The sequence below is a fragment of the Taeniopygia guttata genome, chromosome 12 (assembly GCF_048771995.1).
Source record: "Taeniopygia guttata chromosome 12, bTaeGut7.mat, whole genome shotgun sequence".
In the NCBI taxonomy this organism is placed as follows: Eukaryota; Metazoa; Chordata; class Aves; order Passeriformes; family Estrildidae; genus Taeniopygia; species Taeniopygia guttata.
In genome coordinates, this window is record NC_133037.1 from 14261500 (window position 1) to 14279714 (window position 18215).

Below are 18215 nucleotides of genomic sequence, written 5' to 3' on the forward strand. Positions count from 1 at the left end.
TCAGTCTGGGCTGCACTGCATGAGCCTGCACCCACCACCCATTCTCTCCTGCCCCAGGCACTGCTCCAGCTCTTCCATCCTGTGGATGCCAGAATTGCTGCTGGGATGTGAGCAGAAAGGCAGGAGGAGAGGAGGTGGCACAAACAGCCCTTTCTGCTGGCCACCACTTGGCTTCATCCCCAGCACTGCTTGGGTGGGCTCCCAGGGGAGCCTGCCCTGGTTGCCCCCCACCCCCAAACATGGGGTTGTGCCAGTGCTGCTCTGGAGTGTTCACTGGAGGAACAGCTCCCTGCTTTCCTTCCACCCACATCCACCTCCTTAGAGGAGGATCCACTTCTTCACGCTAGTGCCTGGCCCCCTGTCAAGAGCTCCTGCAGGCAGCCAGGAGCTGCTCCTAATGGGCTGCCGGGGGATTTGGGATCTGACAGCTGGGTGCTGACAGCTCCCTGCAACTGCTCACTCCAGCTGCTGGGCCCTCCTCTCCCTGGTCAGATGGAGAAGGATGCTCTGACATCCACAGGGAGGAGGCTGGCTCCTTTTTCTCCCTTCACTGGGTGTTGTGATGGTGCTGGAGGGTTGTGGTACCCACTGCCTTGGTGGGGCTGTAAAGCCTTGGGGGACAATGATGGTACAGACAGAGGGATCCCAGGCCGGAAGAGCTCTTGCAGGGTGATGCTCCCAGATGGGCACTGTGAGAGGGGAGGAGGTCTGGGTGTAGCACAGAGCAAGTCTTGTTGCAGCTCCCAGCAGGGAGTTGGGATGGGAGGCCCTTGTTAGCTGGGAGCAAGTGCTGACACCTCCAGGGGCTCCCTCTGCAGTGGCTCTGGGGCCTCCCAAGCTTTCTCCTGGCTGACACATTGCCTCTCTTCTCTGTTTGATGCAGGGCTCCTGTGCCTCCCCACAGACCCCACACGGGGGCTGGTGGGAATCCTGGGGGCTCCCTGGGGTCCGGCTCCATCCCAGCGGGGCCGTGGCAGCCCAGGCAGAGGGACTGTCCCATCGTCCTCCAGCATGGAGCATCTCCCAGCCTGCCGTCTTGTATGGCTTTTTATTCCTATGTGATTATACATCCCACTTCATATAGGGATTGAAGCCGTGCAGTACGCCGGGGTCCTACGGCAGAGAGAGCCCCTGTGCCACGGGAGCCGGCCTCGGAGCAGCCACCAGAGCTGTCCCCAGGGTGCTGGAGGAGGATTGCTGGCCTCAGCCTGGACTCCGTCCTGCATCCCAGGCTCCCCAGCCCTCTTGGGACGCAGGTGAGGGGTGCCAAGCTGCTTTGGGGTGAGGCCAGCACAAGCCCACTTCTTGCATGGCACCCCCTTGCATGGGTGGGCCTGGTTCTGCACCACATCTGCTGTGGAGAGCCCCAGTGACTGCACTGGTGGGCTCATCCCTGGGGAATCTCCTGCTTTGGTTTTGTCCCCGACTGTCCTGGGATATGCAGCATTTATGTGCAGACACTCACAGCAACCCAGGGGAGGAGGAAGAGGAAGAGGAGGAAAAAGATGCTGAGGAATGGCCATGACAGCAAGGGCTGCCCCAGGCACGATGCTCTTCAAGGTTTCTCAAGAGGCCTCAGCCACTCTTTCAAGGTTTGTGTTATAGCTGTCACATTAGCGAAAATGGTGAAAATTGTGGCTTGTGGAGGAGATGAAAGGCAGCCCCTTGCAATGCCTCCATAAAGGAAGGGCCCCATTAACACCTAGTGAATTATTGGCCATTAATCAGGCTCTGTGCAAAATAAAACCATCCACATTTATCATTATTGGATCCTTAATGAAGTGATAATGGGAATGCTGGGGAGCTGTGATATTAATGTCTTCTAAGAGGCAAGAGCAGAGCCAAAGGCGGCAGCCAAGATTTTTAATTTACTGCCAGAAGCTCGTGCTGTTAATAACGCTGTTACTTCTCCCGGCCGTTTGCGCTGTTTGGCTACGAGCTGCCGACTTAGGAGAGCAAATCAACCCTGAACATACCCAGACTTCGTTCACCTGCTCCCCACGCAGCATCTGAGCACGTTTTTCCCACCCACTGTCCAGTGTCCCCTGCCCATGTGTAGGGATATGGCTGGGGAGCTGCTGGCTGTCTTCACCCACCTGACTCCTCCTGAAGGCTGGCTGGTGTAGAAAGTTTTGCTTTTCTGATAAAAAGGGAAGGGACTGTGAGTGTCAAGCCTCAGTGTCTCTTACTGTCCTCACTCTCTCTGTGACTTTTCTCCTTAGGCACAGGCACCCCAGAACCAGGGGGGCACAGAGCTGCTCCCAGCACAGCCCACACACTGGGGGTGCTCAGTGGGACTGCAGCCACACTCTGGCGTCTTCATTTGCACAGCTTTACTCCCACGAGGCCAATATCCCATCCAGGACAGCATGGACAAGCTGCAGAGCCCTGCTCAGCTCTGGTGACTCACTTGAGTTCACAATGGGAAAGTCATAGCTCCTGCCAAGCCCTGCCAGCCCAGAGGCAAATCATTACCAGGCAGGTAAGCAATGTTCTCATGTCTTAAGATTTGTGTAATCTCACAAATCCTGCTAAACCTTGCCAGTGTGACCCAAAGGTATGTTGGCTCATGCATGGGGCCTTTTGACCTTTTGTGAAGGGACTGCAGGTCAGAGGGAGCTGGTCTTGGGCTGGAGTGATAGCAGATGATTCCCTGCTGAGCACTGTCCCGAGGAATAAGATGATGCTTTGTCTGTAAGGGCTGAGCACACTCCAGTGCTCATTTTGTCCCTCGGTAGAAGTTGCACAAGGTCCACCAAAGCAAGCCCTTGGAAATGGAGCTTTGAGTTATCCAGGTAGAAGCAACATAGAAGTATTTCTGTAGCCTGGGTGTTCTTGCTGAACCTCCCCTGGGCTGTTATCTCCTCATTAGGAAAGAAAGGACAAGAACAAAAATCCATATATGGCAGCTAAGCAAAGGTAGATGGGAAATGCACTTCAAACAGCTCCATCCTTTCAACAAACCTTTTATTAGACTTCTCTCCTCCCAACACATACTTTTTAATCATTATGAAAAGCCACCATTCAGGAAGCAAGGACACTGCTCGGGCTACCTGGAGCAGGCATTTCCCAGGAGAAGCCAGCCTGCACTAGCCCAAATTCTTCTGGAATTGACTGGGCGGCAGCACAAGCAGCAGCTCGAAGTTCAGGGTGGTGCTCAGCAAAGTGGCAGAGCTGTGGGCAGGGGGTTGTGGTGGCCCTGTGGCAGTGTGCCCAGGCTGGCACACAGGACCCTGCTGAAGTGACCCTTGTGCCAGGCAGCCCAGCCTGAAAGCGGAGTCACTCTGCATTCTGCTGGAGCGGAATGGCCCCGGGAGCAGCGGGCAGGCTCTGGAGCCAGCTTCACCCTTCTGTCCTGGCTGCAGCCCGCACTTGTGGCTGTATCACTGCCGTGTTAGTGCCCCGTGGAGTGCCCTGCTGGGCACGGAGCAGGCGACCTGCCAGCGACCTCTGGAGAGAAACACACGGCACAAAGCGGCTTCTGCTGCACAACCACCCCTGACATTACAGGGGCACAGCGAGCTCTATAACGCTTGGCAGATTTTCCCCAGCAGATCTCGGAGCTGTTTGCCACTGTGAGCAAGTTCAGGCACGTTACAAAAGACCTTCAGACTCTGAGGACAAATGAGATGCGTGGATAGGTTTAAACCACTGGGCAAGACTGGGGTTTTGAGATTCCCAGGGCTGTGCCTTATTCTGAGCCTGGGCTGTAGCCCAGACAGTCCAGCTGCCAGCCTGGCATTGACACCAGGCCCCACGATGTTCCTGCTGATATCCCCACTTGTTAGATACTGGCTTCAAAACCAAAATAGGAGGTTTTGCATCCTCCTCAAAACCCCACCCTCTGATGCACCTTGAAGTGGGGCGCAGAACGACTGACTGTTCAGTGAGACACCACAGGGTGTTGGCACAACGGTGTATTTATGTCACGAGATGAGATCAGCCACACGGAGTAGGTCGGTCTGTCTGGAAAGAGTCTGAGTCAAGCGTGTCCTATTACATTAGAGCTGGATTTTCAAAGGAGCTCAGCTCCCACTTAGGCTCTGTAACAAACAGACAGATATTCAAAAGGAGTTGGACGTGCTGGGTCATACTGGCTGCTGAGCTAAAGCCCTTTGAATATCCAGCCAAACTGTCAGTGTGCCTGTTGCTGCAGGCAAAGCCCTCCTGAAATCTAGCCCCACTCTGAGCTCCATGTCCTGGGAAACCAAGCTCATCTCTGCTCTCCCACATATCACACTGCAGCAGGTGACAAAAATGTGATTACTACAGTGTCCTCGTGCATGTGGGGAGAGCAGCTCCCTGTCAGAGCACAGCTCTGGCAGATTTGCCCTTTGATCAGCTCAGCATTGTGGGTCAGGAGAGCTGAGCATGAAGATTTCCTTGTCTTTTGTTCTGTGGAATTAGCAGAGTTAATCAGAATGACAGCAACTTCTGCCTCAGTGCAGAGGAAAGGTCAGTGGCTCAGGCTGGATGCACGACAGTTTTCTAGACAGTTGGAAAACAACACCATGAAAGCTCATAGCATGCTTGCTGCTGGCACGGAGGTCAACAGGGACCAGCGGGGAAGATGTTACTGTGGAGGAAAGGGGGCTGGAAGAAGACTCCACACAGCTGGCTTGTCACTGCATTTCATTCATCCCCATCCTAACACTGTACAGTGAAGGTATGTCATCCTCTTTATCACTGTGCACTGCTTGTGCCACCCAGCCAGTATCACTCTCTGCCAATGTGCTTCTTAGCCATGCTCCTGGGTGTTCATCCTGCTGGGCTTGGGGTCTCTGTTACCTCACTACGCTGCTGTGGGAAGAACTCTAGGGCACTGTGCTGGCATGTGGAGCGGGTGCTGGGTGTCCCACTCCCACCACATCCCCCAGCAGCTCCATGCTTCAGGTGAGCAGGCCTTGCTGTTACTGCTTTTACACCCTTCAGTCGCTGTAATAGGCTCCAGTGGACCCCTAAAACTCCACTGCTGAGCTGCTCTTGAGCTCTGGGGGCACTGGCAGTGCAACAGTGCAGCAAGGGCTCTCCATGGTAGCCCTGCCATGGCCTCAACTTCCCCTCATCTCTTAAATTAACTATAGTTGAAGCAGTCACAGGCTTTAAATCCAGTTTCCTTATCTGTAATATGACCTCTTACCTTCCTCTGATCCTCCCAATTACAAGTCTTGTTTTTGCTGTGGATGTCCACTCATGTGTCTAATTAGTGGATTCTTTCTGTCAAAGACACTAGCAGCCTCAACAGTGAGCCCTAATTTAAGTAGTTTGCATTTGTCCACAGCATTGGTGCTTTAATTTACTCCTGCTCCTAATTAAAGTGTATTTGGGTATCTGCAGAGGGAGCTCTCATGATCTCTCCATGGCTCTAATTAAAATGGCCTGGATGTCCATGACATTGGTGCCTGTCAAGCCTGTCACCAGGAGGTGATGCCCACCTTGGAACTGGCTGAAGAACGTGTAGGAGTCATTGTTCCTGAGAAAGGCCTCCACATCCAAACCCTCCTGAAGTGCCTCAGCCACCAGCCCTGGGCTGCAGAAGGCTCCTGCTGCCTCTGTTGGCCCGTCCTGCCCATCTGTTCCCCCACTGAGGAAGAGGATCTCACAGCTCCCCTGGGGGCTGCTGGCTCCTGTGCCCTGAGCCTTGTGCAGCCCCAGCCCCACACGCAGAGCCAGCTCCTGGTTTCTCCCTCCCTTGCCTGTTCCTTGGAGCTGGACTGTGGTTTCTCCACCAGCCAGGATGCAGACTGGTCTGTTGGGCCCTAATCCTCGCAGTGCCTGTAGAAACTCATCCAGGTGCAAACCTGGGATCTGTAGCTCTGCTGCCAGCTGCAGGAGATTCCCTCTCAGCTCGTCACCCAGGGGCCCTTCTCCGAGGCTGGTGAAGCCCAGGCAGACCAGCTGGATCAGCTGGCAGTACAGTGTGGCAACACGGCCGACTTCCCCATGGACTGCTGCACTCAGGACCAGAGCAGCATAGCCCAGGCCCTCAGCCTGGCGCCTGGCCTCTTCCAAAGCCAGCGTGTTGGAGCCAAGGATGATGTTGGAAACATGGGAGTAGTTTTCCGGAGCAGTGGGCTTGGTGGGAGAGCTGGAGAGGACCATTTCCACTGACTTGGGCAAGTTGTGCAGCAGGTTGTATTTGGTGAGTATGTGAAGGCAGTCTTGGACGCTGTGGGAGCTGGCAGCAGTGGGCCCACTCGCTATGATGTCCAGGGGGTCACCTATCACATCAGACAGAATGAGACTCACCACCTATGGAAAGAAATGCCCACAGATTATTGCAGGAGGCAAAGACAGCTGACCACAAAAGAGCCCTGGCATGAGCACTGCTCTGAGTGCCATCCCCACATCAAAGCAGATGGAAGCAGGGTAGGTCTTCGCCCATTTTTGTTTTATGGACCTGTGAGTGTCACCTTGCCCTTCTCAAACCCACAGATTTACAGTCCCCTTTGAAGCTGGACTATTGTGTTGGAAGATGTAACCTGTGACACTGCACTTGTCAGGCCCAACCTAGTGTGGGTTCAGCAATGGCACATGCTGAGAACAGCCCCCAGGAGAGCCAAGGGTCAAAGCCAGCCTTGAACGCACTGTGCTGAAGCACCAACACTTGGAAGTGTCTGCTGGGTGTGGGCTGAGGTATGCAGAGTGGCATGATGGGATGGCTGATGTCTCCCAAGTCTGAATTCCCACCCTCCCAGCTCTGTCTCCCTGAGAGTTTCGGTCCAAAGTCAAATCTCAGCTGGAGAGTCCCAAAACAGTGTGCAAAGTTGTTCACTCAGTATGGACAAAATCCTGGCAAGTTGATTAAACCTCTGTTTTGAGGACAGAAGGGTGATCTCTGGGCAAACAGGGGCTTTCCCTTGGTTACCTGTGCAGGATGTGCCAGCTGGGCCAGCCCTCCACCCTTCAGCACAGACAGAGTCTTCCGGACAATGTTCAGCTCCTGTATGGCAGCTCCTCGGGAAGCCAACATCTTTGTGAGTTTCTCCTTTTCCTCGAGGAGGATGGGAGGGATGGGAGCAGGCAGTAGGGCTGATCCACCCCCTAGGACACAGAAGAGATGGCAAGGACATCAGGATAGCAGGAAAAGGAGGACAAAGGAGAGCAAGGCTTTAGTCTTTTCTTTTCACTCACCAGTGTCTGGAGGGAAGGCAGAGGTGACTGGGGACCTAAGCTAACATCTCTGGGGAATTCAGTCATCTTCAACAGTGGGTTTTAATCACTTCTGTCCTGCACTCTGCAGTGAGCTACACTTCACCCAGGTAGGGTGAGCCTGGCTGGATGGGGGCACCACAAGCCTGCAGTGTGGTGGGGACGACAGAAGAGGGACAGCAATTACCCTCACTTCTGCACTGGGCTACAGCTGGGTCCTCACTCTGATATTCAAGGGTTACCTGGGTGGCTGAGCAGGGAGCACAGCCTCCAAAGCTCACACAACAGCCAGTGCTGTGCACATGGGGACACTGCCTGCTTTGGTGGCTCCATTTATTCAGGACAGTGTGCAAAAACACTGGCTAGGGATGCAGCAAGATTGGAAACTGCTGAACTGCACTCATCTGAGCCTGTGAAGAAAGAAAAGTGGGGACAGTAATGCAAAGGACAAAGCACACTCTGAGTCCAGGGTGATAGCTTCACTGATGGGAATTCTGTCTGATACAAGCAGGCATTGGAAATGAGGAAAAGAAGGCAAGGTTCCAATGGAAAAGTGGAATGGATGGAAAATACAGAGGAGAAAAGAGCAAGGTCTGTGCACAGAGTGAACGTGCACAGAAGTACAGCTGAATGCTACTGTCACAATGCAAAGCCTGCTCAGAGGTTTGAGACAAATCAGCATCAATAAAACATGATGAGCAAGAAAAACAAATGCAAATGCCTGTGTTTCAGTCAATAGCCAGGGATCTAGCTGAGAGGCAGGAGCAGTTGGGGACCGGCTGCTGTGTGGGAGTGCACATGCATAGGGAGCCCTGTACAGGCTCCCTGAAGGGCTGAGGAGTCTCGTGGAGATCCCTGTAGCCAAAAGACAGGAGGAAGCCCAGGGGAATCCCCAGAAAGCACAGCTAGCTTCCAGTCACTTGGGTGTTTGCCTAATGGCACTGCTCTCCATACCGGAGCAGGCTTCAGCATCCACAGAGGAATAAACACTGAGCAGAGGAGACCAAGGCCTTTCTGCAGAGCTGCTCCAAGCCCCTGCATGCTTTTGCCCTGTGACATCCATTGAGCTCAGGATAAGGTGATGTCACTGCATCCCTCTGTAAATCTTCTTACACAGCCCTGGATCTGGGGACAGCCTGGGGCCACCAGCCAGGCCCTGGGGGTGTGCAGGGCTGCCCCTGCAAGGCATGCAGCTTACTGTGTGGTACCTGGAGGCCTCATTTCCACTAGCTGGGAAGGAGCCAAGCCCTGGGAAAGGTCAGTCCCACATCTCAGCTTTCAGACTCACACTCCTGCACAAATACAGAGCATGCAAGTCTACTGTGTGCTTGCTTCTCCAAGTCTGCATCCCCAAATGTAAGGAGGGGGCAGGAAGAAAGTGACTCTTTGCCAAGAGGTGAGAACAGCTGCCAGGTTGTGCCCAGAGGTGCCACTTCACTGTGGTGGCACAACTGCAGGACCCAGCCTGTGCAGCTCAGCCTCTTTCCAGTGCTGGGAGGCAGTGTGTCCACTGTAGCAGCAGGAAGCCCTGTGCTCTCCCTTGCTGCATGCCTGGAGAAAGAATGGCAGAAGGGAGAAGAAAAATCAGAGGTGCAGTGTCCATGCTGAAGGGGCTGGCCCAGCACAGCACTCGCTGCATGGTCAGGGGTGGGCAGGCAGCTGGGGACTCTCAGCAGATCCCATTCCCTGGGATCTCCACACTACCTGAGATGAGCACAAGGAGCAGATCGTCTGCAGTCAGACCCTCAGCCAGCTCCTGGATGGCAACTGCTCCCTTCAGAGCCTCTGCATCTGGGAGGTTGTTCTTGGCACCTTCGATGACCTGGATTTTGCTGTGTGGCTTTAGCAGCATCTCCCTGGTGAGGTAAGAGAGGCAATTACACCACGGATCTGTGCACCCACACAGGCAGCCAGGCTGTCACCTGCAGGTGCCTGGTGTAGCAGTGGCACACAGTGAGTGACCAGGACAGGCACACGGCCTTTGCTGAATGTCTCTTCCCCACAGCCAGAGAGGCAGCACATCCAGCACAAGAGGTGGGCTGCAGCACTGGTGTCACTGGGATGTGATGGTGGTTGAAGATGAGAGCAGTGGGGTGGATGGGGTGGGCAACAGAGCAAGGCAGCTCAAAAGGACTTAAGGTGTTCCCAGCAACATCCCACAGAGGGAAAATCTGGCAGAGGGAAAACCCTCCTTTCTGCTCCCCAAAATTGTCCAGAAACAGTCCTTACTGCATTCCCGCTTGCTGCAGGCTCTCCTGGATCCCCAGCGGCACATTGATAATCCCCCGAGTGAGGTGTTCTCCCAGGATCTCTTCTGCTGCTGCAGCCATCCCCAGCACAGCTTTTCCGAAACCCACCAGGTACAGGTCCCTCTTCACTGGAAAGGCCTGACCCCTCACCAGCAGCTGAGGGCACCCATCTCCCTGAAGCTTCAGAGCCCTTTTCAGCATGGGAGCTGGGCGGACGGTGCCCAGGGCGCCACGGAACAGGGACAGTGCGTGCTCGCGGAGGGACATGGTGCACAGGCTGCCAGGGCTCAGCCACTCTCCGTTGTGGGGTGGCCTTCTGCACTCTCTGCCAGCACTGCCAAGGCCTCAAGGGCTGAAACAGCCAGCAGCCTCCAACCTGCAAGGGAAAGTGAACCTTTTTGCTAGTAGAAGAGACAGGGCTGTCACAGAAAGAACAGAGGTCAAAACATGAACTGTGCAAGGTGCCATACAAGCAGCATTTTCTAACTTTTCCCCAGGCAGGAGGAAGGCAAGGACAGTGTCACATTCAAACTGTCAGCTTGTGATTCCCCAGCAATCTCATCACCTCCTGCATGGAAGGTGAGCTCTGCCAGCCAGCTTCTCCATCACTGTAGATTTGCCACTGGCAAGCCATCATTTCTATTTGCTTAGCGTTTGACACCTTTCCAAACTGTGGAAGCTGCTCTCTGTCCTGGAGAGAGCAGGGCATCTGGGTGGAACAGCTTTTCACTACATTAACTCCCTTCCCCATGCCAGCCAAATGCTGATCTCATCCTCTGGCTGTGCATTGCCCCATGGGTCCCTACAGCATCAGATACAGACCGAGGAGAAACAACAGCCTTGCTGGCTGCCTCATGCCTTGCTGCTGGTGGCCACAGAGAGACCAATAATGAGGTTTCCTCACCAAACAGCAAATTAACAAAAGGCTTAATTTACCTTTCTCTTTTATTCCTCGTTATCCATTAAAATCACATTTAGACCCCAAATAAACTTCATATCCAGGCAAAGTTGCCAGCTGTCTGTGAAAGCCCATTTGAGCTGCTCTCCACTGAGCATTAGCATTATCTGCAACAGATCTGTGCATGGATTGAAAGATCTCAGCTGCTCAAGGGCAGATACTTGTCTTGACAGAGGAAAGGTGGCCCCTGCCAGCACACACACATCTATTCCCTCCCAGCATTTCTCCTTCCTTCTACTAACTGGCAGCAAGTTCACTGCTGGTTTCTGAGGATCAAAGATCCTTGTGATCTGCATCTCTCCTGCTCGTGGCATTTAAGGCAGGGTGCCAGGAGGCTGAAGCAGCCAGGGCAACACGCTTGATCACAGACCCATTGAAATTCCCCGAGAGAGAGTTAATCCTCTCTCAAGTAAGTGGATGTGTTTTGTGCAAGGGCTTCTTTTAGGAGAGCTCAGGAGTCCAGAGGTCTCTTTGTTCTGACACTCCCTAGCATTGCAAGGTGTTAATCATTAAGCTGGACAAGCTTTTCAACAGCTCCTCTGGGTCTAAATCTGCCTTATTTTGCTGCAGGGACCCAAAAGAGCTACACAAAAAACCTCTACACACCTTCTCAAGCATTGAAATTTGGGCACACACTGAAATCTTGGGACAAGGGACTTGTAGGTAAGGCTATACAGAGAATCAAAAGTTTGTCAGAGAAAGAACCCCAAGAATCACTGAAGTGGGAAAAGACCCTTAAGAACAAAGCTAAAAGTAAACGATTAATTGCTCAGGAGAAAAGATTTTAAAGCCAAGGCAGATTAACTATTTAGGTGTACTCCCTTTAGGAGCTGGTCAGAAGGACTGTCTTTTCAACCACGAGGAGAACAAAAGACAGGGTGCCCTGTAGACTCTTAAACTTCACGGCAGCTGATGCTGCCAGCAGTTGAAACCGCTGACCCCACTTCACTGAGGGCCAGGGTGACTGTGCTGACCGCAGTGAAGTCAGCTGTGCACCTCTCAGGAACTGAGATAAGCATCTCTGCTCCCAGCATGTCTCTGATTCACCTGTGCAATCAGAGGAAGGTGCTACAAAGCAGAGGTGCATCACACCCCAGGTCACCTCGTCTGAGCTGCAATACAGGGTTTGCAGAAACGGCTGGAGAAGAAAAGCTTAAAGGGAGCCGGGGGAGTTTAAGAAAATAAAGCCCCGAAGTTTTTAACAGGCTTTGTCTCTGCCTTGATGTTTCTGTGTGCTGCTGACCCTGAAGCCTGGGAAAATTGAGCACAACCAGACCTGCAACCGTGGCTCCTGTCACACGTGCCCTCCTGGCAGCCCCGTTCAGTTCCAGCTCCAGACGTGACACAGGAGGCGTGAGTTCTTTAAAAGCAATCCTCTCCTGCTGGAGGTGGAAAAACGAAATGCCAGCTTAATTCATCTGGCACTTGTGTACATACTGCTAATGCTTACTCTGGAAAGCATTTCAGTACAATAGCAGGCATGTAATCTGCACTCTGAACTCAGATTGTATTTTACCCATCGAGGCCTGATCCAGAGTCTGTGGAAGTCAGCAAGCACCTTTCTATTGCCTCTGAGGATCTGGGGTCCACTGCCTGACACTGATCTCAGAGCACAGGTGTAAAGGCAGAGTAAATACAGTGTAAAACCCCCTTGCAGTCACAGGTTATCCAACTTTATACCAGTGCAACAGAGAGCAGAATTTGGCACAAATCCATTTGCTTTGGATGTTTCAGTGCGTGACTCTGCTCCTTGTCAGCTCTGATTAGACACACAGGCTCACTGGAGACTCCCCTTGGAATGGGGGTGCTGCTAATGATACCAAAAATCCCTTTTTATGTAATTTATTTATACAGTCTCAGTCACTCGGTACTAAATGTCATCAGGGAACAGCTATAAATCACTGCTATGAAATCCACTGTAGACATTAACAAAAAATAAAACTCCTACTCATTTTACTAAGGCTTTAAAAACAAGATCAAGAGAACTGAGTATCACCCCAAAACACAGGCAGTTGTGGAAAGAAAAATAACCCAAATGGCAACTCTCAGGCTCCCTCCCCAGATGGTGGATTTAGAAGTGGTGTAATTGCCTGTTAACTGCAACATATTGCACGAGGGGAAATTACACCCTCACATCCCTGCGCTTCCCTCTTCCCACTGCTGGCTGTGAGGAACCTGGGCTGGGAGAAGGGGCTGATGATGTGACTCATATTACTTCATGCACTAATCTTAGTTTCCCAGTTTCTCAGGAAAATCACTCAAGGATGAATGAACCCTCTTCTGTAAGGATATAAGGTGACAAGCTATAGGCACAAGTGAGGTTCAGGTTTCACACCTTTCCTTTGTCCCTGGTTGGGATAATTTGGAGTTGGGATATAGACAGTCTTTTGAAAAGTTTCCTGTAAGTTCGTACTAAGCTTAGGATGAAAATGATGCTAAGAATTGCCTGTTCCAAAGAGAGCTGGAGGATTGTAAGGGGTTTAGATTAATCCCCTTTAAATGAAAACTTCCTCAGTTTTCATTCATGAATAATCTATGCACTTATAATAATCTATACACACCATTATAAGCCCTTTCTTCAGAGGCCTCCTCCTAAGCCTGTAGAAATTTCCACTGTTAGCTCTCGCACCAAAAAGCAGCAAAACCCCAGCTTCTCATTTTCACCTTCTCTGGGAAAGAGGGAGGGGAAGGAGCTGGACTGTGATAAAATACAGGCAAAACGTTCGTTTGCATTACCTTTCATTAACTTTTTAATTAAAGCAATTCTGCAGGCAAGGAGCCAAAGTCAGAGGGAGACAGAAACAATCCAGCAGTAGGGGCAGAAATGTGGTAAAGCTGCCAAGTAAATTGGATGGTGGCAAGAGACCAAAAGCATGGACATAGCAGGGCAGAGTCTGAGCCATAAACTTGGAGGCACACTGGGGAAGAAAAAAGTGAACAAATGAGCTGGCCATGTCCATGCAGTGAGAAAAATGAGCCAGCACCTCACTCCATGGCAGGTACTTGAAAGCTAGAAAAATACTCCTTTCTAGGGGCCAGTCTGCTATCACTGGGCAGAGCTGAGCTGTTCCAGGTGCTGCGGTTGGAGGTTTGTTCAAGGATTTGCATCTTGGGCTTGTGGTTTTTTTGAAGTTGGGGCAATTGAGCTTATTGCAGGCCAACCCAACCACACATACATCCTGAGCATTTCAGGTGCTCTGAGATCAGAGGATGCTGTGCTAGAATGCATGATTTCACTGAGAACTTCAGGGACCTAAGTTACTTTAGCTTCAGTGCTGCCAGGGTGCCTCTGGATTTCCTTCAGGACTGGTGACTGGCCCACCTTGTACAGGGTCAACTTCAAAATCTCTGAGGAGCTAGGAAAGTATTTGAGATAGCACTGGATCAAAACCCCAGTTGTAGGAGGACAATTTTGAGCTCAAGCTCTAAGAGACAGATTACAATAGTAAACTCCCAGACACAGCAAGTTTTAGCAGTGTCTCTTGCTCCTCGTTTTTCTTGCTGCGTGACTTTTTTCTGGCCTCTCAGCATGTAAATTACTGACAGACTCACCAAGGCTCCCTGCTTCCATTTCTCCTCCATCACCAGGGGAATTTACCTATGAAGTACAACAAAGTGGAGATTTTACTGCCTTAAACTCCCCCGTTCCCATTTCCTCTATCATTTGATATATCAACTTTAATTCGCCTGATGAGCCCTGCTCAAACCCAAGCTTGCTGCTCCACATGGTCCCAAAAGCATTACAAGAAAATTTTCCAGGAGATGCACTAAACCCAGGAGGGAAACAACGCAATGAAGGCTTGTTCCAAGTGACTATTCTGGGAGGATTAGATGGGGGATTTTTCAAGACTAATCTCTTTAAATGAAAATTTCAGAATTTGATTAATTTTTTAATCTACACATGGATTTGCATAAAATTACTGCACTGCCTCATTCACATTTGGAAAAAGAGAAATTATCTGCAGCAAGGATGGGCAGCTATGAAGGGTCCAGTGCATGAGTGGGTGTGCAAGGACAGGGTGAGGGGCCCTTTGCCCCTGTCACTTAATGGATGCAATGCTCCTGCATCCAAAAGTGGAGAAAAGTATGAGGGTGGTCAGCAGCAATATGATGAGACCAGAGGGTTTGCCAGGCAGGCAAGGGAGAAAGTAGGATGGAGCCTGGATACCTTTGCTTTAAGAATATGCTGAGCTCTGGGAAACCCAGGAGTCCTAGTTTCCAGTACATGGCTTTCTATATGTTGCTTGAAAAAGAAATATGTTGCTCTCATGACTGATTTACTCACCAGGAAAGTGTCAACAGGGTCTCTTTGCCTTTGATGTAGAATGTGGCTTAAGGCCAAACACAGGGAAGATAAGTGTTCTATTCAGCATTTTATATATATAGATCAGTATCATTAGAAAAAAAAAATTAACTGGATTTGACATATGCATCTTACTAGTTTTTCTAGGTCACACTCCCTTCACTCCCTATATACCTTTTGGAAATGATTTTCCCATGCTCTGGGGACTGCGAGGAAGAAAAAATTTTCACTAAAAATTCTTCTGTAGCTCAACACAGAACACTATTACCCTGAAGCCAAGCCCATGCCAAGTCTACTTCCTTTCATGCTGTAATTTCTCAAGCTCCCTATTCTGAGTCAACTTGCCATCAAAGATGAGAGTCATTTAAAATCCAGGGAAGGATCACAGTATTCTAGAGAAGATGAAAAGCTGCGAGCCTTGAGGACTGGAATAGTAGAAAGGGGTTGAAATTCAGTGCTGCGAAATACAAGGTCATGGTCTTTGGGATTAATAGCAGAAAATTATGAGCTCCTCAGCTGGAAATAACATAAGAGGAGAAAGAGCCAGGAATCTTAATCAGTCACAGGATGACAATTACAGCTGCCCTCTGGGCTGAGACAAGAGGCTGTGGGGAATGTGGAAAGCAGCAGATGTGAACTGCCTGGACCTTGCAGAGGTTTTTGACATCATTGCTGTGAGCACGCTGGAGGGTGGGCTGGGCAATCACAGCCAGCCCTGCTGGAAGCCAGCCTGACCACTGGGCTCAGAGGGCAGAAGGCAGTGGCCCGGGGACCAGCTGACAGCTGGTAATCAACAGGGACTCTGCTGGTGTTTGTGTTGCCCCACGGCTTCATCAGTGACCTGGAGAGTAGAAAAGAGCGCTTAATTTAGGGGAACTGCTGATGGAGGCACCTTCCAGAGGAACTGTGATGAACTCAAGGTCAGGGCCCACAGAAACCTCAGGGCACTCAGTAGGGAGAACTGTGAATTTTTGCTGCTGAGCAAGCACAAGTCCCTGTATTGTGCAGGTTCCAGTGGTATCTAATACAGAAATGCATAGGTAGAATAACTGCATTTGATCGATATTATTCAAGCAGCAATTAAACGTTTTTTCCGTTAACTAATTGTGCAGGGGCATTATCCATAATTCCTACTTAATATGACATTTTTCTAGGAGATCCAATTATCCTGCCAGCTAAATTCCAGCTTGGTATAAACTGACAAACTAAGTTCCAACGATTAGGAAGAAAGGCAGAAGAATAAAAAGGAAGTGACAAAATATCAAATCAACAACCCACGGTGTTATACAACTCTAATACTTAGCTAAGTATTGTAGGTGTTTTGAAGTAAATTGTCTTATGATGTTATTGGTGAGTCACCTCCGGGCCCGCAGGAGATAATCCAGGCTTTGATCCTGCAATTTAGAGTGTGCAGGAGGGACGACATTCCCAGCTTTTCTAAACCTCTTATCACACAAAAATCGGTTGTGGGTTTTGAAGTGGCCTAACAAAGGGGCAGCTGACCCTGAGACCCTCAGGAGGAATGAGGGTGTGTTTTGGTATTCCTGGACTCCCACGTGAAAGTCTTGATTTTGTTTTAAAGTAAAAAAGGTAAATCATCCTGAGGAGCCAATCCCGCCACAGCCTGAAAGGACGAGTGGGGTGAGATCTCTAAACATGCAACAGGGAGCTCCAGCAAGCAAACAGCAAGGGCGAGGACTCTGAGAAAAGAAACATTAACTAAATCAGACATGCACACAAAATAATTCCGCCTGTTTGAAGAACGTGCAGAGCTTTAACAGTCCTTGGACTTGCTGAGGTTTGACCACAGGAGGGCAACAGGAACCAAAAGCAAAATCAAACTCTATTCTGGACCCTTTGAAAGGAAATGCAATTAACGTTCAGGAAGGCATCTACAGTTTATTTTTTTCTTTTGATTGTGTATTTCTGGGGGACTGAAGTGACAAGATCTACTGATTTCTAAATTTAAAATAGCAGAAAACTTCATGGGGTGAGATTCTCACAGCTACTCTCATGCTCCAAGAGCAGCTTTTTAAGGTAAGAAACACAGAAAAACATGCACACTGAGCCTGTCATCAGGATTTGTGATAAAAGCAGTTCCAAGGTGTGTGTACCGGAGCAGCATCCTCAAAAGCGACGGTGTGTTTCTCAGGCTTAAGTGTGGGCTGCTCACCTTTACCTGAGAGCCTACGTGGTACAGGAGCATTGTGCTACAGCTGTGGCATTGCTGTAGTATTGCAAACAAGTTTTTAGAGGAATAAAGATTACTGGGAAATAAAAATGTGCAATAGCTGGACTGAAACTAGGAGGGGAAGGGTTAGAAAGTGATCTCAGTGTATTTCAAAGGAGCGGGAGCTGACTGATGCTCCCTGGTCATGCTGGGCTGCCCTAGGGATGTTCTGCCAGGCTCTGTCGAGATGCTGGCACATCACAAAATCAGCTGTGTTGGAAAAGAACCCCAAGACATCAAGTCCAACTTAGGACCCACCACCACCGTGTCACCCAGACCCCATATGGCACCGAGTGCCACAGCCAGCCTTGCCCTGAACACCTCCAGGGACAGTGACCCCACACCTCCCCGTGCAGCCATTCCAATGTCTAAGCACCCTTGCTGTGAGGAATTCTTCCTGATGTCCAACCTAAACCTCCCCTGGCACAGACTGAGGCTGTGTCCTCTCACCCTGTCAGTGGTTTGCTGGCCAAACCCTACCCGGCCACAGCCTCCTTTCGGGGAGCTGTAGAGAGCAGTAAGGTCACCCCTGAGCATCCTTTTCTCCAGGCACAGCTCCACCCACAGCTCTGCCAGCCGCTCCTCACTTGACTTGTGCTCCAGACCCTACCCCAGCTCTGCTGCCCTTCTTTGGACCTGCTCCAATATTTCAAATGTCCTTCCTGAACTGAGGGGCCCAGAACTGGACGCAGCACTCAAAGTGTGCCCACACCAGTGCCCAGGACAGGGAGACAATCACTGCTGGCCGCTCGTCCTGACACAGGCCAGGGGCCACTGGCCCTCTTGGCCACCCAGGCACAGCTGGGCTCATGTTCAGCCGGCTGCCCACCGCATTTCTCTGTAGTGTGCACTGGAAACTCCGAAAACCGCCTTAAATCGACATAGCACAGGGACTGTGCCGCGCAGGGTGAGGCTGTCCCGCGGCCCCTCACGGCCCGCAGCGAGGCGAGCCCGCCCGCCCTGCCCGGCACCGGAAGTGACGCGCTCCCGCCGGCGCGAAGCCACTGGGATGACGTCATGCCCTCAACTCGGCCCCCTACGCCTCAATAGGCACGGACGGACGGGCGGCTGGGTAAAGAACTGGCAATGAACCCCAGCCCCGCCGCAGCCGCCCGGCCCTACCCTGCGCCGCCCCTTCCCACCTCAGGGGACGGTGACAGATGCTGACAATCACGGCGGGCCGGGAGCGCGCAGGGCTCGCTGCTGTTCCTGCCACACTCAACATGGCCGGCAGGCGCCCCGCCCTACCCCGTCCCAGCAGCCCGTGCGCACGGCCCGTGCCCACGCCCCGCTCCCAGGGAGCCGCGCGCGGCCCCGCCGGAG

At 51.5% G+C, this 18215-nt stretch overlaps 1 protein-coding gene, 1 long non-coding RNA gene and 1 other non-coding gene across 5 annotated transcripts; 2 read left to right on the top strand and 1 right to left on the bottom strand.

Moving 5' to 3' along the window:
- On the top strand, positions 1 to 7864 carry LOC116808871 (uncharacterized). The gene is made up of 3 exons (XR_012058007.1): positions 1 to 1592; positions 2223 to 2482; positions 5338 to 7864. It is a non-coding gene; the product is annotated as an uncharacterized lncRNA (long non-coding RNA).
- On the top strand, positions 1030 to 1102 carry MIR135B (microRNA mir-135b). Its single transcript, NR_049086.1, has one exon. It is a non-coding gene; the product is annotated as a microRNA mir-135b (primary transcript).
- On the bottom strand, positions 2951 to 18143 carry GLYCTK (glycerate kinase). Of its 3 annotated transcripts, XM_072934918.1 has the most exons (7): positions 18035 to 18131; positions 13912 to 13957; positions 11636 to 11741; positions 9382 to 9777; positions 8857 to 9008; positions 6869 to 7044; positions 2951 to 6252 (listed from the first exon to the last, which is right to left on the bottom strand). In XM_072934918.1, the coding sequence occupies exons 4-7, from the start codon at positions 9666 to 9668 to the stop codon at positions 5347 to 5349; spliced, it is 1521 nt and encodes a 506-aa protein (XP_072791019.1). In that variant the 5' UTR covers positions 9669 to 9777; positions 11636 to 11741; positions 13912 to 13957; positions 18035 to 18131; the 3' UTR covers positions 2951 to 5346. The 3 variants fall into 3 exon arrangements, with proteins under 3 accessions (XP_072791019.1, XP_072791020.1, XP_072791021.1); XM_072934919.1 differs by lacking the exon at positions 13912 to 13957 and having other exon boundaries at positions 18035 to 18120; XM_072934920.1 differs by lacking the exons at positions 11636 to 11741; positions 13912 to 13957 and having other exon boundaries at positions 18035 to 18143.
- Between the last annotated feature and the right edge of the window lie 72 nt (positions 18144 to 18215).